At 34.2% G+C, this 24,214-nt stretch overlaps 5 protein-coding genes across 11 annotated transcripts; 3 read left to right on the forward strand and 2 right to left on the reverse strand.

The window, feature by feature from the left end:
- The first annotated feature begins 419 nt into the window (after window positions 1-419).
- LOC105435348 lies at window positions 420-1,942 on the forward strand. Its single transcript, XM_011656043.2, has 3 exons — window positions 420-827; window positions 945-1,087; window positions 1,537-1,942. Exons 1-3 carry the CDS (start codon window positions 614-616, stop codon window positions 1,723-1,725), a joined length of 546 nt encoding a protein of 181 aa, XP_011654345.1. The 5' UTR covers window positions 420-613; the 3' UTR covers window positions 1,726-1,942.
- A 205-nt stretch (window positions 1,943-2,147) lies between these two features.
- Window positions 2,148-5,136, reverse strand: LOC101210661 (protein trichome birefringence-like 31). The gene is made up of 5 exons (XM_004137258.3): window positions 4,724-5,136; window positions 4,315-4,486; window positions 3,995-4,194; window positions 3,388-3,534; window positions 2,148-2,767 (listed from the first exon to the last, which is right to left on the reverse strand). The coding sequence occupies exons 1-5, from the start codon at window positions 5,095-5,097 to the stop codon at window positions 2,413-2,415; spliced, it is 1,248 nt and encodes a 415-aa protein (XP_004137306.1). The 5' UTR covers window positions 5,098-5,136; the 3' UTR covers window positions 2,148-2,412.
- A 1,288-nt stretch (window positions 5,137-6,424) lies between these two features.
- On the forward strand, window positions 6,425-14,702 carry LOC101207319 (tRNA dimethylallyltransferase 9). 6 transcript variants are annotated; one of them, XM_031884409.1, is made up of 13 exons: window positions 6,425-6,767; window positions 7,081-7,146; window positions 7,517-7,612; window positions 8,180-8,222; window positions 8,372-8,480; window positions 9,025-9,223; window positions 9,773-10,010; window positions 10,225-10,319; window positions 11,873-11,967; window positions 12,709-12,784; window positions 13,779-13,918; window positions 14,019-14,176; window positions 14,267-14,702. In XM_031884409.1, the coding sequence occupies exons 1-12, from the start codon at window positions 6,456-6,458 to the stop codon at window positions 14,104-14,106; spliced, it is 1,557 nt and encodes a 518-aa protein (XP_031740269.1). In that variant the 5' UTR covers window positions 6,425-6,455; the 3' UTR covers window positions 14,107-14,176; window positions 14,267-14,702. The 6 variants fall into 6 exon arrangements, with proteins under 6 accessions (XP_031740269.1, XP_031740268.1, XP_031740270.1 ...); XM_031884408.1 differs by having other exon boundaries at window positions 14,270-14,702; XM_031884410.1 differs by having other exon boundaries at window positions 7,517-7,570; window positions 14,270-14,702.
- A 1,394-nt stretch (window positions 14,703-16,096) lies between these two features.
- LOC101207078 (malate dehydrogenase, mitochondrial) lies at window positions 16,097-18,726 on the forward strand. Its single transcript, XM_004137169.3, has 7 exons — window positions 16,097-16,449; window positions 16,785-16,958; window positions 17,052-17,220; window positions 17,341-17,402; window positions 17,527-17,648; window positions 17,982-18,099; window positions 18,262-18,726. The coding sequence occupies exons 1-7, from the start codon at window positions 16,192-16,194 to the stop codon at window positions 18,400-18,402; spliced, it is 1,044 nt and encodes a 347-aa protein (XP_004137217.1). The 5' UTR covers window positions 16,097-16,191; the 3' UTR covers window positions 18,403-18,726.
- A 414-nt stretch (window positions 18,727-19,140) lies between these two features.
- LOC101210418 (transcription factor GTE3, chloroplastic) lies at window positions 19,141-23,056 on the reverse strand. 2 transcript variants are annotated; one of them, XM_004137257.3, is made up of 5 exons: window positions 22,721-23,056; window positions 21,096-22,629; window positions 20,956-21,007; window positions 20,557-20,630; window positions 19,141-19,521 (listed from the first exon to the last, which is right to left on the reverse strand). In XM_004137257.3, the coding sequence occupies exons 2-4, from the start codon at window positions 22,599-22,601 to the stop codon at window positions 20,572-20,574; spliced, it is 1,617 nt and encodes a 538-aa protein (XP_004137305.1). In that variant the 5' UTR covers window positions 22,602-22,629; window positions 22,721-23,056; the 3' UTR covers window positions 19,141-19,521; window positions 20,557-20,571. The 2 variants fall into 2 exon arrangements, with proteins under 2 accessions (XP_004137305.1, XP_031740267.1); XM_031884407.1 differs by having other exon boundaries at window positions 20,562-20,630; window positions 21,096-23,056.
- Between the last annotated feature and the right edge of the window lie 1,158 nt (window positions 23,057-24,214).

The following is a 24,214-nucleotide window of genomic DNA, read 5'->3' on the forward strand; positions in this document are numbered from 1 at the left end:
GCTATAAACGGAACTGAGTTAGAGAGTGGGTTAGAGAGTGTAGTTGTAATCTCGATATAGAGATTGTTTTCTAGAAAGACTATTGTTATTGTTATTGGAGTTTCTTAATAATATAATTGGGATTTGACCCTCATTCACATTACAACTTTCACTTTGAATCTAGGAATCAATCAAATACATTGGGAGGAAGGTGCAAAATGTGGGAAACAATGTTATGACTTTATATTCTAAAGTTGCTGAAGTTATAATTTCTCCAACTATGGATCCAAATTATATCAGTGAAGGGGAAGAGGAAGAAGCAGAAGAGGAAGAAGCAGAAGAGGAAGAAGCAGAAGAAGAAGAAGAAGAAGAAGAAGAAGATGAAGAAGCAGATGAAGATGAAGAAGCAGATGAAGATGAAGAAGCAGATGAAGATGAAGAAGCAGATGAAGATGAAGAAGCAGATGAAGAAGAAGAAGCAGATGAAGAAGAAGGAGAAGGAGAAGGATCATTTATTTCTTATTTAAAATCATTGTTGGGAATTGATGAAGAACATGATGGTTTTGAACAAAATCAGTCAGAAAGTGATTTTGGGGATTCTGCTAGTGAAGTATTTTCAACTACATCTTCTTATATGGAAGATCCTATTCATGTGGCTTCATTATCAGAAATTGGTTGCAATGAATTTGGGAGCAATATGTTGCCAAATAAAGCTTTTTCTGTCTATTATGCTGCACTTCATAATGATGAGAATGATATAATCAAAGGGAATTATGATTGGATTAGTTCTCACATTGACTCAGATGGAAACTACTCTTCTAATTTTGTCTCATCAATCGACTCGTTTGGTTCGTGTTCTTCTTTCCTTCTCCTAACATCTTCTTTTTCATTCAGCTGTATTGGTTCATCACTCTAAAGTTTTGCCACTGATTTCTTGGTTGTATTGACTGACTTTTAATTTGTAGGGTCATTGGAAGACTACGAATCTACTGACTTCAACAAGGAAGCAAACGATTTGTCTCATCAAGTGGAGCTTGAAGATAACTGTGTCATCGTGGATTATCATGATGATGTCTCTAGTGAACCCCCAAACCAACCTTCATTTAAGGTATTTTGTTTCCCATATAAATTCCTTATGATGTTCTTGGAGATTATTTAAAATCACCTATGATTCACATAATCACAGAAGCTACAACTCTTGTTATTGCTTTTTGTCTTTTCTAACTCTTAAATTCAACAATGGTAGTGTAATAAACCAAATCATCTACTTCTGGGATTAATATTATAAAAAAGGCCCAAGTATAGATATGGAAACCTACAAGGATGCATTTATTTAAATATATATTTATTCTTAAGCAAAATGAATTATTTTCATATTCTTACTTTGAAATTTTGGCCATGGCTCATGTGCTTTTGGATGTTTATTAATGTCGAAATTTATATTTGAATGACTTTTGGTCAGAAGCATATACCATATAGTTGTTTTACATTAAGATAATAAAACACTATTAACATCTGTTTTTACATGTTTTTTTCCTTCTTATAATTATGATGCAGAGAACAATATCGAATGCTTTCTTTTCCATAAAGAGGTTGGCAATGGAGTACAAACAGCTAGCTATTTTGAAAGGATATGATGCAACAAAGAGCTGCCAAGGAACAAGTTTGGCTGCTCCACATACAATGCTTTTGAGGGATTCTGATCAAACAATTCAATCAAGTGACTCTGAATGGGAGCTTCTTTGAATCAAAACAAAACCAGTTTTCTTAAGAACTTTTTCCATCAGATTGGTTTTAGACTTATTTTTGCATTTGAATTGATGCTTTAGGATGTTTTTGTTTTAGGATATTTTTGTTTGAAGTTCTTATTTTTCATTGCCCAACTGCTACGTGAGAGTCAGGGTAATTGGATAGGCTTTATTTCTCAGAATTGTTTGGATTGGTTTATTGCCCTTTTATTTGAATCCATTTTATGATATTTCTGTGATCTAAACTGCTTAGGCAAACATCCCTCATTTTCCAACTTTAAAAAATATAAATAAAATTTTGTGGAATGTATGTTTGAGTTACCATTGAACTAAAACTTACCTAAACTTAGCTTGAGTATTGGTTATAGTTAATTTAGTTGTGATTCAAGGAAACAACAAATTGAGTAAACAAGTCCTGAATTTTCATCATCAAAACTTCCTCCATTCTATTTTACCTTTGGCCTTAAGAGGAAGTAGAGTTTGGAAATTTTATTGAAATTTTCTCCTTGCTAACGCAAGGAAGTCTTTTAGAATATTTCATCACAAATACAGAGTGAAAATTGATCTTTTATAGAAAGTAAACCTATGATCTCGAAGAAGTCACGATGTCTTATCCATCGAGCTATGCTATGCTCAAGTTCCTAACTATCGCAAGAGACTTGCCATTTGATATTTGGGTCAAAACCTACGAAAGATTTTGATGGTTTCTTAACAAATAAGCATACAGAATTTCATTCCATGTATCAGGAACTCCTGGTAAACACCAATGTATGCAATCTGCAAAACTTTTTGGATCAGATCTCTGTTCTTTTGTCAAAAGCTTGCCTCGACGCTCCCCGTAAATCGATGTATGAGCATCCTTTCGAAACTCAGATAACTGTGTAATGTTTAATAAAGTTACATTTACTTTAAGATCCTGTATAACTTCATGAATTATTTCCATTATCTCAGTGCTTGATCCAGTGCCCCAATGTGGATGATGAATTGGTTGAGACTCGTTGAAGCAGTTCTCATCAGTTCCTGGCCTCCATTCCCAGCTCCTACAACAGATAATTTGCCACCTTTGTTATTGATAAGCTTCAATGGATGGAAATTTGAGGTATACACTATTTAGTTCAACAATTTGATTCCTTGAAGCTTCCTCGTTCGAATATTAACGGTTCCATTTCATAACTTTTTGTTTTTGGGTAAGTCTTTTAAATTTCAACTTATAGCCTATTCTACTTCTTAAACTGTGTGGCTGTCAAGAAAACAAATAAATGGGATCTAACTAGCTGTTTTAAAGGTTGGATTCATTAGTAAAGATTTAAGGCAGTATGAGAGTAAGTGGTCTTGTATTCAGAACCTAAGCTATCAACTTAAGTTTTTTGGATTCTACATTCGACAAATTTACAAATGAGAAGACATTTAGACTGTGCTTGAGCACATCTTGTAATCTTTGTTACAATTTTAAAGCTGAGGAAACTAAAAGGTCATTTTTCATTCAAACTTGGTAGCATTTAGATGGTTGCTTCTTTTTTTTTTTCATTTACTGTGCAGAACAGAACTTGAGAGCCTTGTTCTTACTACCCATAGATGTATTGGTTTGAAGAAATTTAAGATGGAATGAGTTATGACTTGTTGAAAAAGGAAAGAAAAATAAGTAGAATATGAAACTCACCACAAATGTGTTGGAGACATTGTCATGAAGAAAACCTTCTGAGAATTAGGGTTGATGTTGGATTCAAGCCAATTTGCCCATGTTTCCATTGCCAATCTGTATGCAGTGCTCACATTATACTCTCTTACATCCTCTCCAGGTCCATACCTTAAAAAGAAAGAAAAAAAGCTCACAATCAATAATATGCTTTTGACTAAGTATATTACTTAAGGACTTCCACTAAAATGACAAAAGTTGCTTCAGACTTCAAGTGAGTGATTTGAAATTGTGAAAATCACTTTCAAATAGGTCGTTTTTCTCTAGCTGCTTTTGTTAAAAATACTATAGTTTCAAGAAAGACAAATATTGATTGATTGGACATGTAACGTGTGTTAGAGGTAATTAACCGGAGAAAGTAGATACCAATCCAAATTAGAGTTGTGTGTTTTATAAAACAATTTGATATGTTGATTTCAAGTATAGAAACTTAGTTGTACTACCTTTCCTTTATTATTGAGTTAACAGTTAGAATTATAAATGAGTTTTTAAAAAGTTTAGGGACTAAATAATTACCTGAATCGAAGTTTAGGAACTAATCGAAGAAGAAAATTAGAAAAAGAATACTTACGTTGCATTGATAAGAGGTTTATATCTCCACCAAACATAGCTTTCAAATACCAAAACATCAACCCCTTTCCAGTGGTTGCCATGGTTGGCTATGGAGTCAAGCTTCACCATTCTTTTCAATACAGTATGGTTGGTTGCATGATCAGATATAGATTCAACTATAAATGGTGCCCAGTAGTATTCAATTGATACATTGTAATCCTAATTCGAAAAAATCCAAAAAACGTAAATATTCAAATTGATGTAGTATTATTTTACTATAACAAAGTTAGGAATTTATGATGGGTAGAGCTATGGATTTTCCAAAAAAGTTTTAGGTACCTCAACTTTGAAGATTTTTCTTGGAGGAATTCTTTCAAGGGATTTCTTTCCTTTGGGAATGGCTGATTGAACCAAACAAACCATTGATTCAAACTGCCCTCTCTGTATCGAATCTCCAACAAACATTATTCTTTTGTCTCTCAGAATATCCAACACTTTCAATGCATCAAACCTGACAATTCATTCCAAATACACACCAAGATGAGATAATCGTATAGTTTGATACATACATACATATATATATATACACACACACACATATGTTATTAATTATCATCTCGGTTTAAAGGTTAGAGATCAAAATCTCTACTGCTATAAGCTTTTGAAAGGAGTGTTTGAATTGGCAATGTAGATGGTTTGTTTGTTATGATTGGGAGTTGAGTGGAAAGAAGGGAGGACATTGGAATACCTAGGCAAATTGCAAGAATTGGGTTGCCATCTCCATTTCTTATAGAAAGAATCAGGTCTACCATTCTTTTGGCAAGTAACTTGTTTAACCAAAAATGGACATGTGTCTTCTTCATAAAGAGGGTATGATGCATTGTCCCATTCCCATTTCCCTTCAAACAAATTGCAGTTTTCATCTATGATATCTTTTGAAGAGACAACAACCGGTAGTGGATGCTTTTCACTTCTTGGTCGACCGTACATCTTGAAGACAAAGCTTCCATGACTCTTTAGATCATCTAAGACTAATCGAGCGAGTCCTATTACGAGAAGAGCAGCCAATGCTACCGGAAAGACAGAATGAACTTGCCGATCCAAGGAGAGTTGCTTCAACATTTTGTTTTGTGGGTGATGAATTGATTTTCTTTACTATTGTTTGACATTATTGTGTTTATTGGGAAGTTACTGAATTGTTGTTCATATCTTTAGTTTGAAGTATCCTTTCCTTTTTGTGCAACCACCGGTTGGTGGAATCGTTAAAATGGTTGAAAGTGAGTTAAGTTCTGTTGTTGGTTACTTTGGTTTCAATGTTGTTTGGTACTCTTTCTATCAGGTAAAATGTCAAGCTTCTTAAAATGAACATCAGATTTGTGTCATTTTTTTGGTTATAAGTCATGAACTTTTGTTTGGACAACTTTATTTTGAGTTAACTTTACTCTTTACATTTTCAATTTCATTAAACATACCTTATAAAATGGCATCCATTTCATATATATTTTATCCAATGATATCCACTTTCTTTAATAGTCATACTAGTCCGTAATCATTTTTGGTTAATGATTTGTATTAAATTTAACGAGTTGTATTAAGTTCTATTTTAATGGAATACATTTATTACACTAAACCACATTATTTAGACTCTAAATTTTAATCCTATCACAAATAATATATACTTTTTTTTTTTTTATCACAAATAATATATACTTTTTTTAATCTTTTTTTATATAATTGGAGATGGAGAGATTGAAACTGATAGTCAACATGATCAACATTGGACTATACGACCGCTTACCATAATCAACATGATCTACACAATAGTAGATTTGATGTTTTTAATGATATTTTACATTGGACTACACGATTATTTGTCATGGTTAACACTATCGTTTGAAGCACTTTTCCCCATCTAAAATAAAACTAGATGATTGTATATTATGACCTAAACGATTGTATATAATTTGTTTAGACTATTGTGATATTACTTGTGCTAGCATGTGGCTATTTATTTGCAGAATTTTTTTGCATTTTCTACAGTGGGTTTATGGTTTTCTCTGTTTGCAAATTGCCTAAAATACTTTACCTGTTTGTTATATTTCTTATATGTAGCGTAAATAGTTGTTGTTTAATGAAGTATTTTAAAAAATAGTAAAATAAATTAAAATATTTACAAATTATATTAAAATTTTATATTCTATCATGATAGAAAATAATAGACTTCTATCACCGTTTACTAATAACATTGATAAAAGTATATGAGTGTCTATCAATATATAAAAGTTGAAAATATTTGATTAAATTTGCTATTTTTTACTGCCCGTTGTTTACTTTTTTTTAAAAAAAAAAAACTAAAATAATATCGTAAAAAGGAAGGGTAAAACGGACAAAATATACGTTAAATAGTTTGATTTTTTTTAAAATTATTTATAAGAAAAACGTATGAAAATATTTGGATGATGAAGAAGAACAATTAAGATATGTTGGCCGCAAAGTCCAAAGCTGCTCTTCGAGCATCGAGAATGTTTAATAATGGAGTGCGCAGCCTTCATACTTGTTGTTTGCGCTCTCCATTTGCGGTGGAGAGGCCTCTTCCTCAATCAATTTCATACAGGAGAACTCGCTGCCGGCGTCTTTTTGCGACCTTTTGCTCTGCTGCAGCCATCCCCAATAAGGAAAGGAAGTCGAAGGTGATTGTGATATCTGGTCCAACTGGTTCTGGGAAGAGTAGGCTTGCTATGGAGCTTGCTAAGCGTCTCAATGGTGAAATTATCAGCGCCGACTCTGTGCAGGTCAATTGACAATGTCTGTCCTTGTATGGTGCATAGAAAATGGGAGGAGAATCAAAACGAAACTGGAACTGTACTTTAATTTAGGTTATCTACAATTGTTGTTGATGTTTTTACTAATAGTTGTTTGGTGTTGAGGATGCCACGTTGAGAAATTAGAATAACTCACAATCTGTATAAGATACACGGTTTAGTCCTTTAATGCCTACTGGTTTTTAGATGGATAATTATCTAATTTTTGGATTCTTCTAGCCGTGCAGTGAAGCTAATAGCTTTAACTCAGACAGATTTAATCAAGAAAATTTTTGGCTTTCAGAAGATTAATGGAATTGAAGGCTGGAAATTGATGTGGTACAGTGAAGGGGGTATGAGGAAATTGGATGTAAGCCAAATGTTGGGATGATGAACTGTCAGACATATGATTATCTTTGCATTTTCATGTGAATAAAGCACGAAACATTAATGTATGGGAATTTCAAACTTTATAGAATCTATAAAATGAAATTACTTTTGGCGCTAATAAACATTTGAAAAGTAGAGAAACCAATGCCTTCTTAGCTCTAATGCTCTAAGTAAGCAAGTACATGTCTTTTAGCTTTTAAATTTTTTCCTTGGCCTGTGTACTGTGTATCTCATAAGGGGTCCATTGCTAACATTATTTCTAATTTTACTTAGTTTCAATGTTCTTCTCTTTGTATTAGTAATGAACCAGTTTCTTGAATGCTAATATTATTCATTCTGCCTAATTTTAGGTATACCAGGGTCTTGATATTGGATCTGCAAAGCCATCGGCAAGGGATAGAAAGGTGTCTTATATCTTACGTGCTCTAAAATTTTGCTATTACTTGGTAAATGAAGCTTGAGGAATCATTATCGAGCCTCTAATTTAAGGACATTTAGGAATTCTGGAATGATAAGCTGACAAAAAAGAAGAAAGTGTGTGAGTGACATAAAAGTAGAAATTACATTAAATCAATGATGAGTAATCAAATATGAAGTTAGCTGTAATCAGAATCACATCTTACAAGTTTTCATTTCAACTCGGTGTGACACTTCAACATCTTCCCTACTCAAAATAATTGGAACAACATAAAAATATTGAGAATAATTGATCGCATAGTCTCAATAGAAAAACTAACCGTACAGATATATATTTACCCACATCTTTCTGATATTGACAAGTGCATCTTGATTAGTTTCACATATAATCTATCTCCCGAAGCTTGTTTTACATTTTTGGGTTAAGATAAAATTACTTTTGTTATGGCCGAGTAAGATTACATATATGAATAATTAATATTGTTAAGTTACTGTTTTAACTAGTAGATACATATTTTTTAAATTCTGTAGTCAAGTTGATTGAATACACTCTTCATACTTCATTTGATCAAGAATACATTCTTTCTGTATTTTAGGAGGTCCCGCACCATTTGATTGACATTCTACGTCCATCTGATGGTATGCTTTTCACTAGATCTTTCATCTGAGTTTAACTCCAACTGATTTTCCATATTCACTTTGTAATGATATCTAATTTAGACATTGAATGCAATAGTATATATTTCCTGTGTGCAAGAATGTTTGAACTTATTGTTAAAATTGTCCAGAATATTCTGTTGGTCGGTTTTTTGAAGATGCAAGGCAAGCGACAAGATGTGTACTTGATAATGGCCGTGTTCCGATAGTTTGTGGTGGGACAGGATTGTATTTAAGATGGTGTGTACCATCATAGCCTTCCTTTGGAAAATTATTTGAAGATTCTTTTCTCTGTTGGTAATTATTATTTTCAATAGGATTAGCTTGAAATTTACATTCTCAGTTAATCAATGGAAGCACGATTGTCAATGCTAGTGGTGCTTATGTCTTTTTCTTGCCTGTAATGCTGACTAAATGCTTTTTGAAGATGGGTTCCCCACTCTGTGAAAGAACGATACAGCATATAGTTTTTTACCTAAGAAACGTTTCACTGATAAAATGAAATAAGGGGAAACCTCAAGCACCTAAAGGTGATTACAAAAAGAGTGCCAATTTGAAACTAAGAAAATGAGATGAGAATGGCTGATTAGACGAACAGAAAAAAGTGTATTCTTGACATTGTTGAGCAAATATAATAATTTTTCCTCCCAGATGTCATATGAGCTTAATGATGGTTGAATTATTTTGCAGAATATGTTGCTCAACATTTTGCTACAGTATCATAAGGAAAAACAGTTTGTAAATTAACTTTTATAATGATTTATGGGTGTGGGATCAAATGAAGGTTCATGTATGGAAAACCCAATGTTCCAAAGGCCTCTCCAGACATTGCTGCTGAAGTTTGTTCTGAGTTAGCAGACTTGCGGAGAAATGAAGACTGGGATGCAGCTGTGCAATTGGTTGTTAAAGCTGGTGATTCTAGAGCGCAGGATTTAGCTATTAATGATTGGTACCGATTGCGGCGGAGCTATGAGATTATCAAGGTAATTGCTTATTTTTGCTGTTTATTTGGTACTCTCTCTCTTATTCTTCTGTTTTTGGTGACTGCTCAAGACCCAAACAGCCTTTTCTAATTCTTTCAACTAAATGCCACTCAATTCAGTAAAGAAACCTGTTTTTTCATAAGAAACTTCCTCTTCCTCAAATATGTGGGTTTCGGACAACCTCCTTCATATTTATGCAGTAAATAACCATAACGCTTCTCATATCCATCACCAGTAGTTTAAACTTTAAAGCAAGATGGCAGAGCAAAAAAGATGATTTTCTCCCAATGATTCATGATTCACTTCTATGAATGTCTACTTACAAAGAACCAATGCAGATAAAGATCTCCGAGGAAAATCCCTAGATTAAATAAAATGGTTCTGAATTGTAATGTGTACAGTTTCACTACAATTTTACTTTCTGACTTCTGGAAATGTTTGTTCTAACTTCTATCAATGCTTCTCTTGAATGATTTTATTTTTTATGTTTTGCCAATTAGAAAGTAATGATAAACAAATATGGTATAACCTTATATCATTCCTTTGCAGGCAAGTGGTTCACCTCAATCTGCATTTCAAGTTCCATATGATACTTTCAGACAAGACCATGTTTCTGGTGCAGCCAGCAGCTTTCAGGGCGCCGACCATTCAGTTGACCCTCATGACTATTCTAGTGAGGAAATTGGCACGAAAGAGTTGGACTATGAATTCATTTGTTTCTTTCTCTCTAGCCCAAGGCTTAATTTGTATAGGTCAATTGACTTCCGCTGCGAAGATATGATTTTAGGTGGGTGTACAATTAAAGTTAAGTAAATAACTATAACAGTATACTTTCTGTTAAGTTGTTGCTGGTTGTTATTTCAATTGGAGACTTGTAATATTGTGCATGGTTTTCTACTTCTCTGCTGGGTGATACAATCTTTCAAGGTTTACTTTTTAGTAAATTTGATCAGATTATGATACTAAACGTCATTGCTTTTCAATGTTTTCATCTTCTGCAGGCAGTGATGGGATTTTATCCGAGGCAACATGGCTTCTTAATAGTGGGCTTCTTCCAAATTCAAGTTCTGCCACTAAAGCTATTGGTTATAGACAAGTACATCCTGGACATTGTCATATTATTTCATTCTTTATATTTGAATATTGTGTGATGAATGGTTTCATTCTTTATTTTTGAATATTGGGTGGAGAGGCTTTCTGATATCAGCGGTTTACTTTGGCCTTTCTTTTGGGTTCCACCACTCACTTTCTAATAGGAAAGCGACAAATGTGGCCTCTCTTCTTTATTTGACCAAGGTTCACTCCTTTAGGCGTGGGAGAAGGGATGTAAGTGTCTGGAGCTCCAATTCTTTGGAGGGTTATTGTGTAAGACTCATTTTGTAATCTCTTTGATCCTTTCCCTTTAGGAATATTGGTCTTTGGACGACTAAGATCCCTAGGAATATGTGGTTCTTTACTTGTTCAGTTTTACATGTCCATACTAAACATAATCTATCGGCTTATGAGGAAGTTTCCATTGCTTGTTGGTCCTTTCTTTTTTATTCTTTGTTGGAAGGTTGAGGAAGATCTAGACCATATATCTGGTGTTGTGGGCTTGCGAGTTTTGTTTAGGACTTATTCTTCGAGACATTTGGTATCTCAATGCTCGTCACAAGGATATTAGTGTTATGGTCGAGGAGTTCCTCTTCAATCTACCTCATGCGGAGAAGGACCGATTTTTATGGCTTGTCGGAGTCTTTGCGATCTTAGGAAGGGTGAGCGAAATAGTAGGATTTTAGAGGAGTGGACAGGGCCCTAGTGAAGAAGTCCCTCATTTGCTTTCGTGTCTCCTTGGGTTTTGATTTCAAAGACTTTTCGTAATTGTTCTATGGGTCTTATTTTACATGATTGGAGTCCCTTTTTTTAGAGGGATGCCTCTTTTTCTTTTGTATGTCTTGAATTCTCTCTCTTTTTTTCCAGTGAAAGTTGTTGATTCCATTTTATAATAATAGTAACAATAATGTCCAAAGGGAGAAATAGTTGATGAACTCAATATCTAAAGAAAGTCTAGGCAAAGTATTAAAAGTGATAAAGACAAGAATATTGAGTTACATGGAAATCTGAGTATTGGAAAAAAAACCACGGTATTTTGTTCATATTATTTTTCGATAAATACAATAGGTACAAGAGGGGGAATAAATAGAATAATACAATAATATAAAAAAGGAAAGATATTTTTGGCAAATCTTCCATAATTTCCCTATGGGCCAAGCCCACTAACTTTAACACTCCTCCTCAAGTTGGGACGTAAATATCGATGAGGCCCAACTTGCTAACACAGAAGTCAAATTTTGGTTTGAGAAGCCCCTTGGTGGGAAGCAACCTGTTGGCTTGAAGGAATGTACGGAATGCACATGCTCTCACTATTTCCTTGGACTAAGCCCACTAATTCTAACAAAAGCCTTTGTCATAATTTCTTCAATGATCTCTATAACTTTTTTTTTTTTAATATCCTATGAGTACTTGATAAAATACAATGCTGAATTACATTGTGCAAGTGTTACCGTTTTTACAATTTATTTTACAGTTGATTTAAAAGAAATATAAAATTTCACTCTTCAGTATAGGCCAGATTACAGTCACTAATTTATTGTGAATCATGAACTTCAGGCTATGGAGTACCTGTTAAGGTGTAGGCAGCAAGGTGGAAGGAGTTCTCCAGAAGAGTTCTATGCCTTCCTCTCTGAATTTCAGAAAGCATCTAGGTAATTTCCACTGCGTGTGCTGGCAAAAAGGGTTTTAGTTTTGGGAAAGCTATGTATCTAAGTCGTGCTAGATTTCGAGGAAATTTGTGCAGTGGACAGTTGATCAGGTTCAATTGAAGTTTCAAATTGTGCTACCATTAAATTGTATGATTTATCTTGGGAAAGAAAAAGAAAGAAAAATAGAATTGCACGATTATTTTCAAATTAAGAAACCATGTAATGAGGTGGATTAGAACGCTCTTTTGTTTCCAAAACACATGGGAGTTGGTATAAAAAGTATCCTTTTTCATGCAAATACAACACCGATCAGGGGATACATTTAGAGTTTTGGCCTACAGTATATTTCCGTGGGTTTAGACCTTCCAACAACAAGCTCCTGCCAAACAAAAAGGGTGTCACTAAAAATAAATTTGATTGAATGGAATGATATAAACGGTAGAATAGTGCATTGCTCTTGGAATCCTTTTATGATCAGATTACTCCTGGGTATGATTTCTGTTGAGAATTTTGTATGCAGTGCAGTTACAGGCTGTTTGATCTAAGAATATAGTACTAGGATTAGGTTTTTATTTTATTGTCTTGCCCAATGGTTTGTGTCGGATTCCTTGTGGGGGAAATTCTTTGAGTAGAAAACCATACTTATGGTGCTAAATACTTCCCTTGGCCATTATCTTTCTAATATATTCCTTATGCTTTTGCGTTTTGTTGGATTTCAAATCAAAAACTAAAAAAACACTGCAGAAATTTTGCAAAAAGGCAATTGACTTGGTTCCGGAATGAGCGTATATATCACTGGCTTGATGCATCCAAACCCCTGGTATGGCATTTTGAGTGTTAGTTGTATATTTTTTTCCCTGTTCAAACTACATAACCTTCACACTATGAAAAGTAGTGCTGTCAGTTATTTTCTTCTCCACATACTCTGTCGTTCATAATCTTTGTTCTCTAATCTAAAAGCTGATCGCTGATGTTCTCAATTCACTTGATTGAATTCAGTAATCATTTCAAACTAATCTTCTTGGTGGAAGGAACTTGATTCTTGTTTCTGCTTTCTGCTTTAATTGACTTTTACAATGCATCTGTATCTGATACTAGTAATTGTAAATTTCTATGGGCTAGTAACACTAGTACTTGTTACTTATCTTTACCATGTAACTATTCTATTTATCTCAGGGTCTTTATATCTCTAAATTCCTCTAGTGCGTCTGTGAACCCATGATGACTTCGAAGTTATTGAGAAAGTATCTTATAAGAAGAGAGGGAACTAGTATTTCTAGACTCTAGTTATTGAAAATTTTCCCTTCAGCATGGTTGTTCATTTTACAATCCGTTTATGTCAAGTTCAGTCTCACTGATTTACTTCAATGCTGGTGACACCACTTTCTTCTTGTATGAATCTTTTTCAAGATATCGTTTGAGTAGTATCATCCAATAGTTAGCATGCATTCAACCCATTACTGAACCATAGATGCGTTCTTTTTAGAGAATATGCAAGTGTAAAGCAAAGCCTTCGATAGTTTGGTGACTCGCTGTCTAATGAGCTCGGGAGTAAATGAATCTTACATGGATAATCCATAATAATCATGCTAATGATTGAATTGTAAGGACAGTTCATTATAACAATGCATCAAAAGTGGTTTAAATTATGAACATGGGGAATTTAGGACCTTTTGGTGGAGGGTTCATACTTTATGAGTTTATATTATATGAGTTGGGACTTGGGCTCACATTGGTGTTTAAATTACTTCTTCCCAAATATATAGTAAAATTGTCAACTTATATTGATCAATGTGGGACAAAAACACCTGCAGGAAAATGCACTCAACTTTGTTTATGATGCTTACCACAGCGAAAGTGGAAATATCTCGGTTCCAGAATCACTTAGAATGAAAAGAGATGGTTCCAGTTACCGAGAAGCTTCTGAGATGAAGGCTTATCGAACGAGAAATAGGTACTACTTATAGTAAAGTAATTGGGAATTATATCAAATCCTGAAATGAGCTAATTATACCTTCTTCAACACCCCCCAATCCCCAATCCCCAATTCATAGGTATTTTGTTAAACGTCAAGATTGTGCTGATGTTTTGGACTGGATAGGAAGAACTCAAAGCGTTTACCAAGATTTTCCTGTTGCTTGAATGAGTTCGATTTCAACCCCATTTTTTACCTTTTTGTGAAGGAATCATACTTTCCAAAATTTCTTTACAGGTAACACTTTATTTCTTAAGAGTTGAGGATACATATGGTTTTTCAGCTTGTTTGGGTTAAAATCTCTCTGATCCTTGGATTTCTCTGCAGCAGATTTCATAGGAGTTGTGCATTAGTTTAGCAGTGAATGTTCATTTGCAATGAATGCTATTCTCTACTACCAGATGCCAGAAATGACCATTCAGTTTTGAAAGTGGTCAGTATGCCTTATTTTTGGATTTGGTCTAATTTATTTTCGGGTATTTATATATTGTCTTAGTGTAAATTCATCGATAAAAAGACAGATTCTGTAATTGGAACCTATGAAACAATCTGCCTGATTATTTCTTTTTTACTTTTGGGGTTGGATGATGATTGAGACTCGAGTTTTTATTCTCATGAAAAAATAGGAATGTTCTATAAAGTGCTAGGGATAATCTAGAGCTTGTAACATGTTAAAGTTGCACACATTCCTATAAAAAGATGACAAGTTGGCCTCATGGAAAGGGCATCTTCCTTGCTGATAAGAGCAAGAAACTTTTTTTTTTCTTCAATTTTGCCTACCATGATTATAAATTTATTTGGCATTTTTACGTGCTTGAGTTGACTTTTCATACTCTAGAAAGTTCTATTAATACTTATTTCTTGTGATTTTTTTTTAAAAAAGAAAGATTGTTGATTGTTTTTGGTACATTTATTTTAGACTCAGTCCCTACATTTTAAAATTTTAAAATTTTAGTTCTTTGAAATTTAACCTATACAATTAGGCCATGTTTTTTTAAAATTGGTTATGACGAAAATTTTAATTAAAATGATCATTTTCTATTATGTGACTATTTTATCTTTGTAATTTATAATTACATTTTAAAATATATTGATCTACTTATAATTAGTTGAAAAAGGATGAGATGTAACGAATTGTTATGTAATCTCAAGTTGGAGTAAAAATTAATTATTACTAAATGAAGTTAGTTTTGCAATATTCTTATCAACTATTACCCCATGGTTTTTTTTTTCTTGTTTAAATTTTGGAAACATATTCTCATTGACAAAAAAAAAAAAAAAAAAAAAAAAAAAAAAAAAAAAACTATTATTATTTTCTAGATTATTTAATATTTGTCGAAAGTATAGATATTATATTAAAATTGGTATTTGTACTTGAAAAAGGTGTCTTTTAGAAAAATTATTTTGAAGGATAAAACTCTTGAAAATATTTGTAGTCGTAACAAAATAACACAATCTATCGATGATAGGTTACTATAAATTAATATTTGTGATAAAGTATTAGTAGAAGTTGTTTTGAGGTCTATTGTATGAAAGTTGGTAAAATTATTAAATGATTATGCACATATTTGTGTTCAACTTTCTATTTCCTCCAAGTTAATGATTTTCTTCAGACATTATAAAAAATTAAATCAAATGTAAAAATGCAATCCTAAATTTGATAAAATTAAAATTTTAAACATAAAGTTGTAAACTTAAAAACTTGATAAGTACTTCCTATAAGAAACTGTAAATTGTCTTAATGCAATTACAAAGTTTTGAGTAATTATTGTGAATTATAGGTCAACTTCGAATATTTCACCATATATAGTTTTGGTTGAATAAATGACGCAAAAGGCATTGTTATTATTTTTCTTAACTATGATAACTTCAATGTGTCTAATTGTTTTGTGGGAGGAAATAAATATGTAATCAAACAATGCACTATTTTCTTTTTATAAAACGATTGTAGTTGTGAAAAATTGAAGCTCAATAATAAATATTATTCAAGCTCAATATGAGGATTTGAAGGAGAGATTTGGTTTTTTTTTTTTCATGATAATAAGCTTAAAAATATAATAAAATAAAATAAAATTTAGACCACAAAACAAAATGAAACTGAAGGGAAAGAAAAAATAAAAATTACCAATAAACCCCTTGGGGTTGAGAATAAAAGCAAAACCACATAGCTACGATGTGAAGAAGAAGAATCCTTCATTTCCACAAAAACCCTTTCTTCATCGGCTACGTCGCTGTTCTTGTAACGTGCAACAATGAAGGCCTCTATTCTCAGATCCGTTCGTTCCGCCGTTTCCCGATCCTCATCCTCTAACCATCTCTTGACCCGTACCTTTGCCACTGAATCCGTCCCGGAAAGGAAAGTCGCCGTTCTCGGTGCTGCCGGTGGGATTGGGCAGCCATTGGCCCTTCTAATGAAGCTTAACCCACTTGTCTCTAAGCTTGCTCTTTACGATATTGGCGCTACCCCTGGTGTTGCTGCAGATGTCGGTCATGTTAACACTAGATCCGAGGTAAATCTCGTTATTTTTTCACGCCTACAAGTAATTTTGTTTTGATTTGTGAGTGCTACTGTTAGAAATGGAATCGATGTGGCTGATTTCAATTTTTATGCTATTTTGTCTTCGGATGTGTATGTCTTGTTTTCTGATCCAAATAACAAATTTAAGTCTATTTGTCTTGTGATTCATGAAACTCGCATATCTGCATGTTTCCAGAGTTATGTTTTGTTCTATTCTGTTTGGTGTTCATCAATTTGGGCTAATTTGTTCATTTCTTTTTCTTTTGCGTTTTCTGTATAAATTAGGGTTCATTGCATGCTTATTCATATTCCTTTTGCTACTTGTAGGTTACTGGCTACATGGGTGAGGAGCAACTCGGCAAAGCTTTGGAGGGATCCGATGTTGTCATCATTCCTGCTGGTGTTCCAAGAAAGCCGGGCATGACCCGTGATGATCTCTTCAACATTAATGCTGGCATTGTTAAATCACTTTGCACCGCAATTGCAAAGTACTGCCCCAACGTCTGTATCCACATCCCTCGTACTGAGATCCATTTTTTTTAAAAAAAAAGTTGTTATCTGGATTCATTTTGTAATCAAAATACGGTTTTGCAGGCACTTGTTAACATGATCAGTAACCCCGTCAACTCAACTGTCCCAATTGCTGCTGAGGTTTTCAAGAAAGCTGGTACTTATGATGAGAAGAAGTTGTTTGGTGTTACAACTCTCGATGTTGTCAGAGCTAAGACCTTCTATGCTGGGAAAGCAAATGTTCCAGTAGCCGGTATAATTCCATGTTATCTGTAATTTGCACTACAGTGATGAAAAGAAGTTTGCTAATTACTTTTGTGCACATTGGAGAAATGTCGAACGTTATTGCCTGACTATTGTAATACTGTTACAGAGGTTAATGTTCCTGTTGTTGGTGGCCATGCTGGCATTACCATCCTTCCCCTATTTTCTCAGGTACTTTTCCTTTGTTTAAATTCAGCTTTCTTTCTGTTTCAATTACTAGACATATAGTGGATTGCATCGGATGCTATGAATTAGAGGTATTGTTGATTTTAAACGGTATCTCTGATTGTCACAGGCTACCCCCAAAGCTAATTTGACAGATGATACTATTGTGGCTCTCACCAAGCGAACACAAGATGGAGGAACAGAAGTAGTGGAGGCAAAGGCAGGAAAGGGTTCTGCTACATTATCCATGGCGTAAGACTTTTCTCTTGCTGCTGGATTATTATTTATCAGAAGTTTATTTTCTCAACTTCATAGCTGGGGCTTTTGAGCTGTGTTATTGTCATGCTGTCATGACGTGAATATTACTTGGTGAATAATTCTTTTCTTTGAGTCTTAGCACTAGCATTAGAAGCTCATTTCTTTGCTTCTCCATAATTCTCAGCGGTTACATATTATCAAACCATCCTTTGGTCCGTTGAATTTGGTTGTGGAAGTTGACCAGTTTATCTTTCCTCAGTCTGTTCTTGTTTTCCTTGCCATGTCAGTTATATGATTATATCTTTTACGTTTTACTGTCTTTGGCAGGTATGCTGGAGCACTTTTTGCCGATGCCTGTCTTAAGGGATTGAATGGGGTTCCAGATGTTGTGGAATGTTCGTTTGTGCAATCAACCGTCACCGAACTTCCATTCTTTGCTTCAAAGGTAATTATTGGTTACGTTCTTTTTTGGCTACTTTTTCCTTTGACAATATTGTTTGAGTAGAAACTTGCAACATCTGAAGCTGAACTGTTGGTGTTTCTTTATCATTGAAATCCTCCTGCAGCATGAATTGTGTTGTTCACTTCGATTTTCCTTTATTAACAGGTGAAGCTTGGAAAGAATGGAGTAGAGTCTGTTTTGGATTTGGGTCCTCTCTCAGACTTTGAGAAAGAAGGTTTGGAAAAGCTCATGCCCGAGCTCAAAGCTTCTATCGAGAAAGGAATCCAGTTTGCAAATGCAAATTAGAAGATGTTAGTATTATTTACAGTCGGGACAGGTATATCTGCTGCCCGCATTACCATAAAACTCGATCCATTTTTGCTTTTTCCAACCCAATTGTAACTGATGATGCTGCTTACGAGCAACCGGCTTTACTGTTTTTTGTTAGAGTAGATCATTCTCTCTCGTATAAATTTTATCAATAATTCCCCATGGCATGTTTTTGAGGGACTTGTGGTTGGTTAGCCTTGTATCTGTGATACTTCATTGCTTTGAACATTTTTTTTGGGTTGCCATACCAGCGATTCATTTGCAATTTGCCCCCTATTATATAATCATCACCAAAAAGTATCTCCGATTACTCCATACTTAAGTAGAGGGATGAATAGAACACAGTTACACAAATAATGTGTAGGGAGAGAAATGAATGGCTATGTATTTAATTGAATTCTGAAGGGGTTTATGGAGAATTGTGTTTATATTCGTAGTGGGTTGTATTTATTTGGACGATATGATATATTATAAAATAAGTTTTCACAATTCCAATTGGTACGGTAGGGCAAGCCGGCTATCTCTAAGAACACACAGTTAAGCATTTGTAAATGATGTATTTTGGGTAGTTTAATTTCGAGGTTTTGCTTGTCAAAGCCTTCGTTGTATTTTGTGGAGATGCCTTTTTCCTCGAGTGGTTACTTTGTTACATTGTTTCAAGGTTCAAATTCAAACAATTTTCATTCTCATACTCCCACCTATATAAAGAAAATGTTAAATTTCCCAAGGTCGAGTTCCATACACAACTTTCATTTCATGAGGAAGTGGATAATATATACAAATGTTATTTGCTAACATAAAATGTTACAAGGATTTGAAAAAGTTTGGGAACATGATCAATCCTAGAATGTGAAGGGGGAATTAATTGACTTATGCCTTATGCCATCTGGAGTTATTTTACAAAAATATGGAGTTACAAATTGTCAAAAGAGGAAATGAGGGAAATGACTATTTGATTAATTTGCAAAGGAAACCATGAATGAGATTGCTGAATCCATCATCTAAAATCATCAAACACTCTTTTGATCTCTTCCCTCTGAATCTGAATTTGCTTGGGAAGTGAGATTGTTCTTTAAGTCACCAAACTATTTCATCCTGTTTCAGAGAAAGGAGCTCATCAATTTCAGATTTCACACTTAGTTTCATCTATCATAAGAAAACACTTTGATTCGCAACATGACATGTTACTCTTTTGGTAAATTGAAAGCCTCCACTGAAAACTAGTGGCAAAACGACACTGCATTGGAAAGAAAAAACCCTTTAAACCTAGCCACTTAATTCAAGTATTACCCCTTGTAGAAATATAAATCTGTTAGATTGTTAGAAGAAGATGAAAATTGAAACCTCCAACTTTGCATCAGTGAGTTGGAATGGAAATTAGGAGTTGGGACAAGAACACTGTCATACGCATTTTAAGTCTCAACTTCTATGATTGTATGAGAGTGGATTTGAAACATTTACAAATGGCAGGGATAATATTATAGCTTTTGAAAGAACAAGGATACTTTATTTACAAAAAGGACAAAGTACCAAGGATATTTTTCTTTTTTTGTAATTTTGCGTACGAAAGAATGTTGGGTAAAGGTTTAGAGGTTCTTTGAGCAAAGCTACAAGAAAATTTATCATGATGAAAAAGGGAAGTGCAACGGAATAGTAAGGGCCATAAATAATGGAATTGGATATCACGGTACAATATCTTGGTTTAAATGCAAGCAAGGACACAACCATTAGGTTAGAGGCCTAGAAGGAAATATCTTCAAATAAAATGGCAAAAAGAACAAAATATATGATTGTTCATACAGGATTATTTCAGTAATGGGTTAGAAAAAGGGATCATGCATTGTAGATGCTGGAAGGTTATAGAATAAACTTGAGAAAGATGATGACGCCCCAGAAAATAACTACGAACTTTCTAGACATTTTCTTAGTTTGCAAGTCGTTAAATATTGGGAAAGAACAAAGAGTACCACAAAAATATCCCATATCTATCACACCAACCGGTAGCCAGTTTTAAGATTGTTGATTCAGCCAAAATCACATGTTAGAAAATATCTTTCATATGTGAAACTCCCAAGCCAACAAGAATACAAAGCAAGCAACTGGGTTCAGTACTAGACTTTGACTTCTTACCTTACCTTAGTCAATTCAACCTGAAGAAGACTGATTTTCATCCCCACATGTCGAGGAACTATCATTTTCAGAGTCTGTACAACAAAGAAGTAAATGGATGAAGTTTTAGAAAATAGTGCATAGATTATATAATCATTTAGCTTTACGAGTTACTGCTAAAGCCACAAATTTATACACATGCACAGAAAATTGGTAATTTGGAATGACCCTTAAAATTATACATTCTACAAAGCTTTCGACAACATGGTGCAGACAATAACCTAGTATCAAGTGGTTTATTGTTTTGCTATGCTTTCTTTTTGTTGTTTATTTATTCCTTTTCTATGTTATAAAAAATCTAGTTAATCTTAGAATGAAAAGAATTAAAGAAACAGTTACAAAAGATTTCAATAACTTCACCTGCATTGCCTCCTACAGGTTTTCCTCCTGCTTTAGCCACTGCAAGAAGATCCTGCATCATTACAATATATGTTTTACCCTGCTGACCTTTTATCGTAAGAAAGAAGTTGAAACTGAAACTAATTTAATGCAAGTCTTACAGTATCATTGGTCGAGTAGTGAGACAATTTTTCTCCAGATTGAAGATTGGCATCAGCTTTTCTCTTATTCTTGATCAAACTTTTTTTGTAATTTGCTACAAACCTCTCAAGTTCCCAGAGGGTTTCAGAATCAACACTGCCAATATCCAACTCAATTTCATCGTCGTTTTGGAACAGTCCCTGGTTTCTTTTCTTGATAATCTTGACAACATTATTCAATTTATCTGATGGTAAATCCTGAAGGTCAATGCTCAGTTTCTGTTTTTCTTCATAAGTCATATCTCTGATTTCGTGATTCTTTGCTTTTGGTTTCTTATCAGGAGGAGCAACATCTGTGGGGGGCTGTTTGGGATTGGAGGTAAGGAAATGCTTTGTTGTAGAATCCGATCTACTGAAAGTTCTCGATTCCACTGGACGAGTGGCAAGAGCTGGAGATTTCCTAGAGGTGGGTGTAGGTAAAACTGAGCCATCATCCACCTGAAATCCCTTACCAACATTTTGTTTACCTTCAATTGTCTTCCATTTCTCTTCGAATATATTAGACAACTGCTCAGCCATCATATGAACATCCTCCCCTTTTGGATTATATGTAATGGCATTGCTAAATGTTAGTCTCACATCCTCAGCAAACTCTCTTGGTGATTTGTACCAATTCTTATTCAGTCTCATCTTTATGGTACCTAAATCCATTGGCTTCGTTATGATCTTATGATAATCATGAAGCCCCAAACGCTTTGCATCAACAGGCACATTAAATACCCAACCAAATTTATGTTTCATCAATCTTTCCAGCAAATTACTACAGCTTTTAAGCACTGGACCAATCTTACCTCCATTCAAATTACAGTCCGACATCGGAAGCTCCTTTGTAGAAGCATATTTTGAATTTTTATGCTTGCTCACCTCTTTCTCTGCAAACTCTCCAAAGTTTTCTGCCACTGAAGCACATCGAACAAGCCTCGATGCAGGCACATCTGCAGAACCCACCTCGGAATTAACCTTCATTGTACTAACAGTACCCACCCTCTCTACCAAATTATTAGCTGAAAACTGTGATTGACTATGTCCAACATCACCACCATAACCACTAAGCTGCAGCTCCTGAGTTTCAAACTTCTTCACGAGGCTCCTAACCTGATCGAGCTCACCCTTCAGCTTCGTTGTAAGTTCTTTAATCCCAAACCTCGATCTTGAATTCAAATTAATCCTAACTCGGTTCTCAAACCTCGTATATACTGGCACTTCCTCGGCATTAACCGGTTCACTGCAGTGATTTTGACCCGAATAAAACCTAGACGTGACCAAAGCATCGATCGGGTTATGAGAAGGAGAAGACGGATTAGCACCGCCATTGGTGGCCGCGACAGTGGGAGTCTGAAGGGAATTACGAGCTACGCGTTTAGCAATTTTACTCTGTTTCTGTTGCTTTCCGGCATTAAACTTGTCATTATCCCTCTTTCTGGGATTCCCTCCCGCATCACCATCACCTTGCAGCACTGAAGCCATTCATGTAATCTGCCACGATGATAAAACCCTAGATTTTCGAGAATGTCAAAAAGAGAAGAAAATCGAATGGAACTAGAACTAGGGGTATAGAAAAATCCATAAAAATCACGATTGCTTACAAGTTCAAAGCAGGATCGATGCAGCTGGAGGATGTTGAATCGAAAACCAAACAATAGAAAAAACTAGGGTTTATGGTTGACGATCATAGTGGAAAAAAAACAAAAAATAAAAATAAAACCAAATTGGGGGTTCGTTGGAATATGCAAAGAAATTCAAGAAATGGTAGAGTGAATTAAAGAAGAATTCAAAAAGTTGTTGAATGGATTGACGAAGCTCATCGTTTAGCTCCTTACTTCCTACTTCGGACTTCCATTGTTCACTGTGAAACGCAGAAGTGGTGGCCGAGACCGACTTACACGCGCGGAAGCCGCGAGTGGCCTTCTTACTATGTCTTTCTTTATGTTTTTTCTTCCTTTTTTTATGATAAAATAAATACAAAATTTATTTCTAAATTGTGAATGTTAAATTTAGATTATTTTTTTTTAATAAACTTTAAATTTCCAATATCTTAGTTTGTTCCCATATCTTCTAAAAAAAATTATGTCTTTCAAAAAAAATATAACAAAACAATAAAATATTTACGATTTGAGGAAAGAAAAAGATTATGGAAGAAAGAATTATGATAATCCTTAAATTATGAAAAGTAAAGATTTTGATAATCTTTATTTGTGAGAAAAATTACGAGGGAATTATGATAATTCTTGTTTGACGATCGGAAAGAATGATGAAAATTATTTATTTTTTCTTTTAAATTCACATCCTAAAATTTTAAAGGCAATTCTCCAACCTAAATTATCTTATTTTATTAAGATTTAAAAAAAAATTGGATGTGTTGTCTGTTGGAGTTTAGTGAGAAGAGATGAAGATTTTATGGAAAGAAAAAAAGAAGAAAGGGAAAGAAATAATAATTATAATATAATAATAATGATAATATATTATTATAATATTAAACCCTCCATCGTTTTGCATGCACCCTTCTTCCTCATTCTCCCTCACTCTTCCTTTTCCTCGTGCCCTAGCGTCAACCACCGTGTCTCTTCAGTCACCCGTCGTTAGCTAAGTCGCCACGTTCTTCATCTGATATGTTGTGACTACATCCATAAGTTGTGACTACATCTATAAGATGCATGTTCTGATTTTCATACATAACCAGGCCGATTAAAAATCTTAATGTGATTGCATCCACCACCGAAGAATATGTCTCCTTATAGTCAATATCATTATCAAGAGATCATATAAATATCATTCATTATCAAGAGATCATATAAATATCATTCATTATCAAGAGATCATATAAATATCATTATCAAGAGATCATATAAATATGATTTTCAAGAGATCCATATAAATATGTTATGACTACATCCGTAAGATGCATGTCCAAATTTTCATACATAGCCAAACCGATTAAAAATCTGAACGTGATTATATTCTAAGCCTCCTTTGAGAACCGATCTTAATACATTGTGGTGGAGATATTGGAACATATACTGCACATAAAAAATTATCAAATGAGAAATATTTGGCTCATGGGCCATATGCTAGTTGTAATG

This window comes from Cucumis sativus, chromosome 4, assembly GCF_000004075.3.
Source record: "Cucumis sativus cultivar 9930 chromosome 4, Cucumber_9930_V3, whole genome shotgun sequence".
In the NCBI taxonomy this organism is placed as follows: domain Eukaryota; kingdom Viridiplantae; phylum Streptophyta; class Magnoliopsida; order Cucurbitales; family Cucurbitaceae; genus Cucumis; species Cucumis sativus.

Excerpts from the sequence above, each read along its gene's own strand:
- LOC101210661 (XM_004137258.3), bottom strand. The coding sequence starts at position 5,097 with ATGTTGAAGCAACTCTCCTTGGATCGGCAAGTTCATTCTGTCTTTCCG. Across the intron at positions 4,195-4,314 it reads GAAAAATCTTCAAAGTTGAG|GATTACAATGTATCAATTGA; the intron begins GTACCTAAAACT and ends TTTTCGAATTAG. Across the intron at positions 2,768-3,387 it reads ATGTCTCCAACACATTTGTG|GAGCTGGGAATGGAGGCCAG; the intron begins GTGAGTTTCATA and ends TATCTGTTGTAG.
- LOC101210418 (XM_004137257.3), bottom strand. The coding sequence starts at position 22,601 with ATGGCTTCAGTGCTGCAAGGTGATGGTGATGCGGGAGGGAATCCCAGA. Across the intron at positions 21,008-21,095 it reads ACTACTCGACCAATGATACT|GATCTTCTTGCAGTGGCTAA; the intron begins GTAAGACTTGCA and ends GTAATGATGCAG. Across the intron at positions 20,631-20,955 it reads ACCTGTAGGAGGCAATGCAG|ACTCTGAAAATGATAGTTCC; the intron begins GTGAAGTTATTG and ends TTTGTTGTACAG.
- LOC101207078 (XM_004137169.3), top strand. The coding sequence starts at position 16,192 with ATGAAGGCCTCTATTCTCAGATCCGTTCGTTCCGCCGTTTCCCGATCC. Across the intron at positions 16,450-16,784 it reads ATGTTAACACTAGATCCGAG|GTTACTGGCTACATGGGTGA; the intron begins GTAAATCTCGTT and ends TGCTACTTGTAG. Across the intron at positions 17,221-17,340 it reads AGCAAATGTTCCAGTAGCCG|AGGTTAATGTTCCTGTTGTT; the intron begins GTATAATTCCAT and ends ATACTGTTACAG.
- LOC101207319 (XM_031884409.1), top strand. The coding sequence starts at position 6,456 with ATGTTGGCCGCAAAGTCCAAAGCTGCTCTTCGAGCATCGAGAATGTTT. Across the intron at positions 6,768-7,080 it reads TCAGCGCCGACTCTGTGCAG|AAGATTAATGGAATTGAAGG; the intron begins GTCAATTGACAA and ends TTTGGCTTTCAG. Across the intron at positions 9,224-9,772 it reads GGAGCTATGAGATTATCAAG|GCAAGTGGTTCACCTCAATC; the intron begins GTAATTGCTTAT and ends ATTCCTTTGCAG.
- LOC105435348 (XM_011656043.2), top strand. The coding sequence starts at position 614 with ATGGAAGATCCTATTCATGTGGCTTCATTATCAGAAATTGGTTGCAAT. Across the intron at positions 828-944 it reads CTCATCAATCGACTCGTTTG|GGTCATTGGAAGACTACGAA; the intron begins GTTCGTGTTCTT and ends TTTAATTTGTAG. Across the intron at positions 1,088-1,536 it reads CAAACCAACCTTCATTTAAG|AGAACAATATCGAATGCTTT; the intron begins GTATTTTGTTTC and ends ATTATGATGCAG.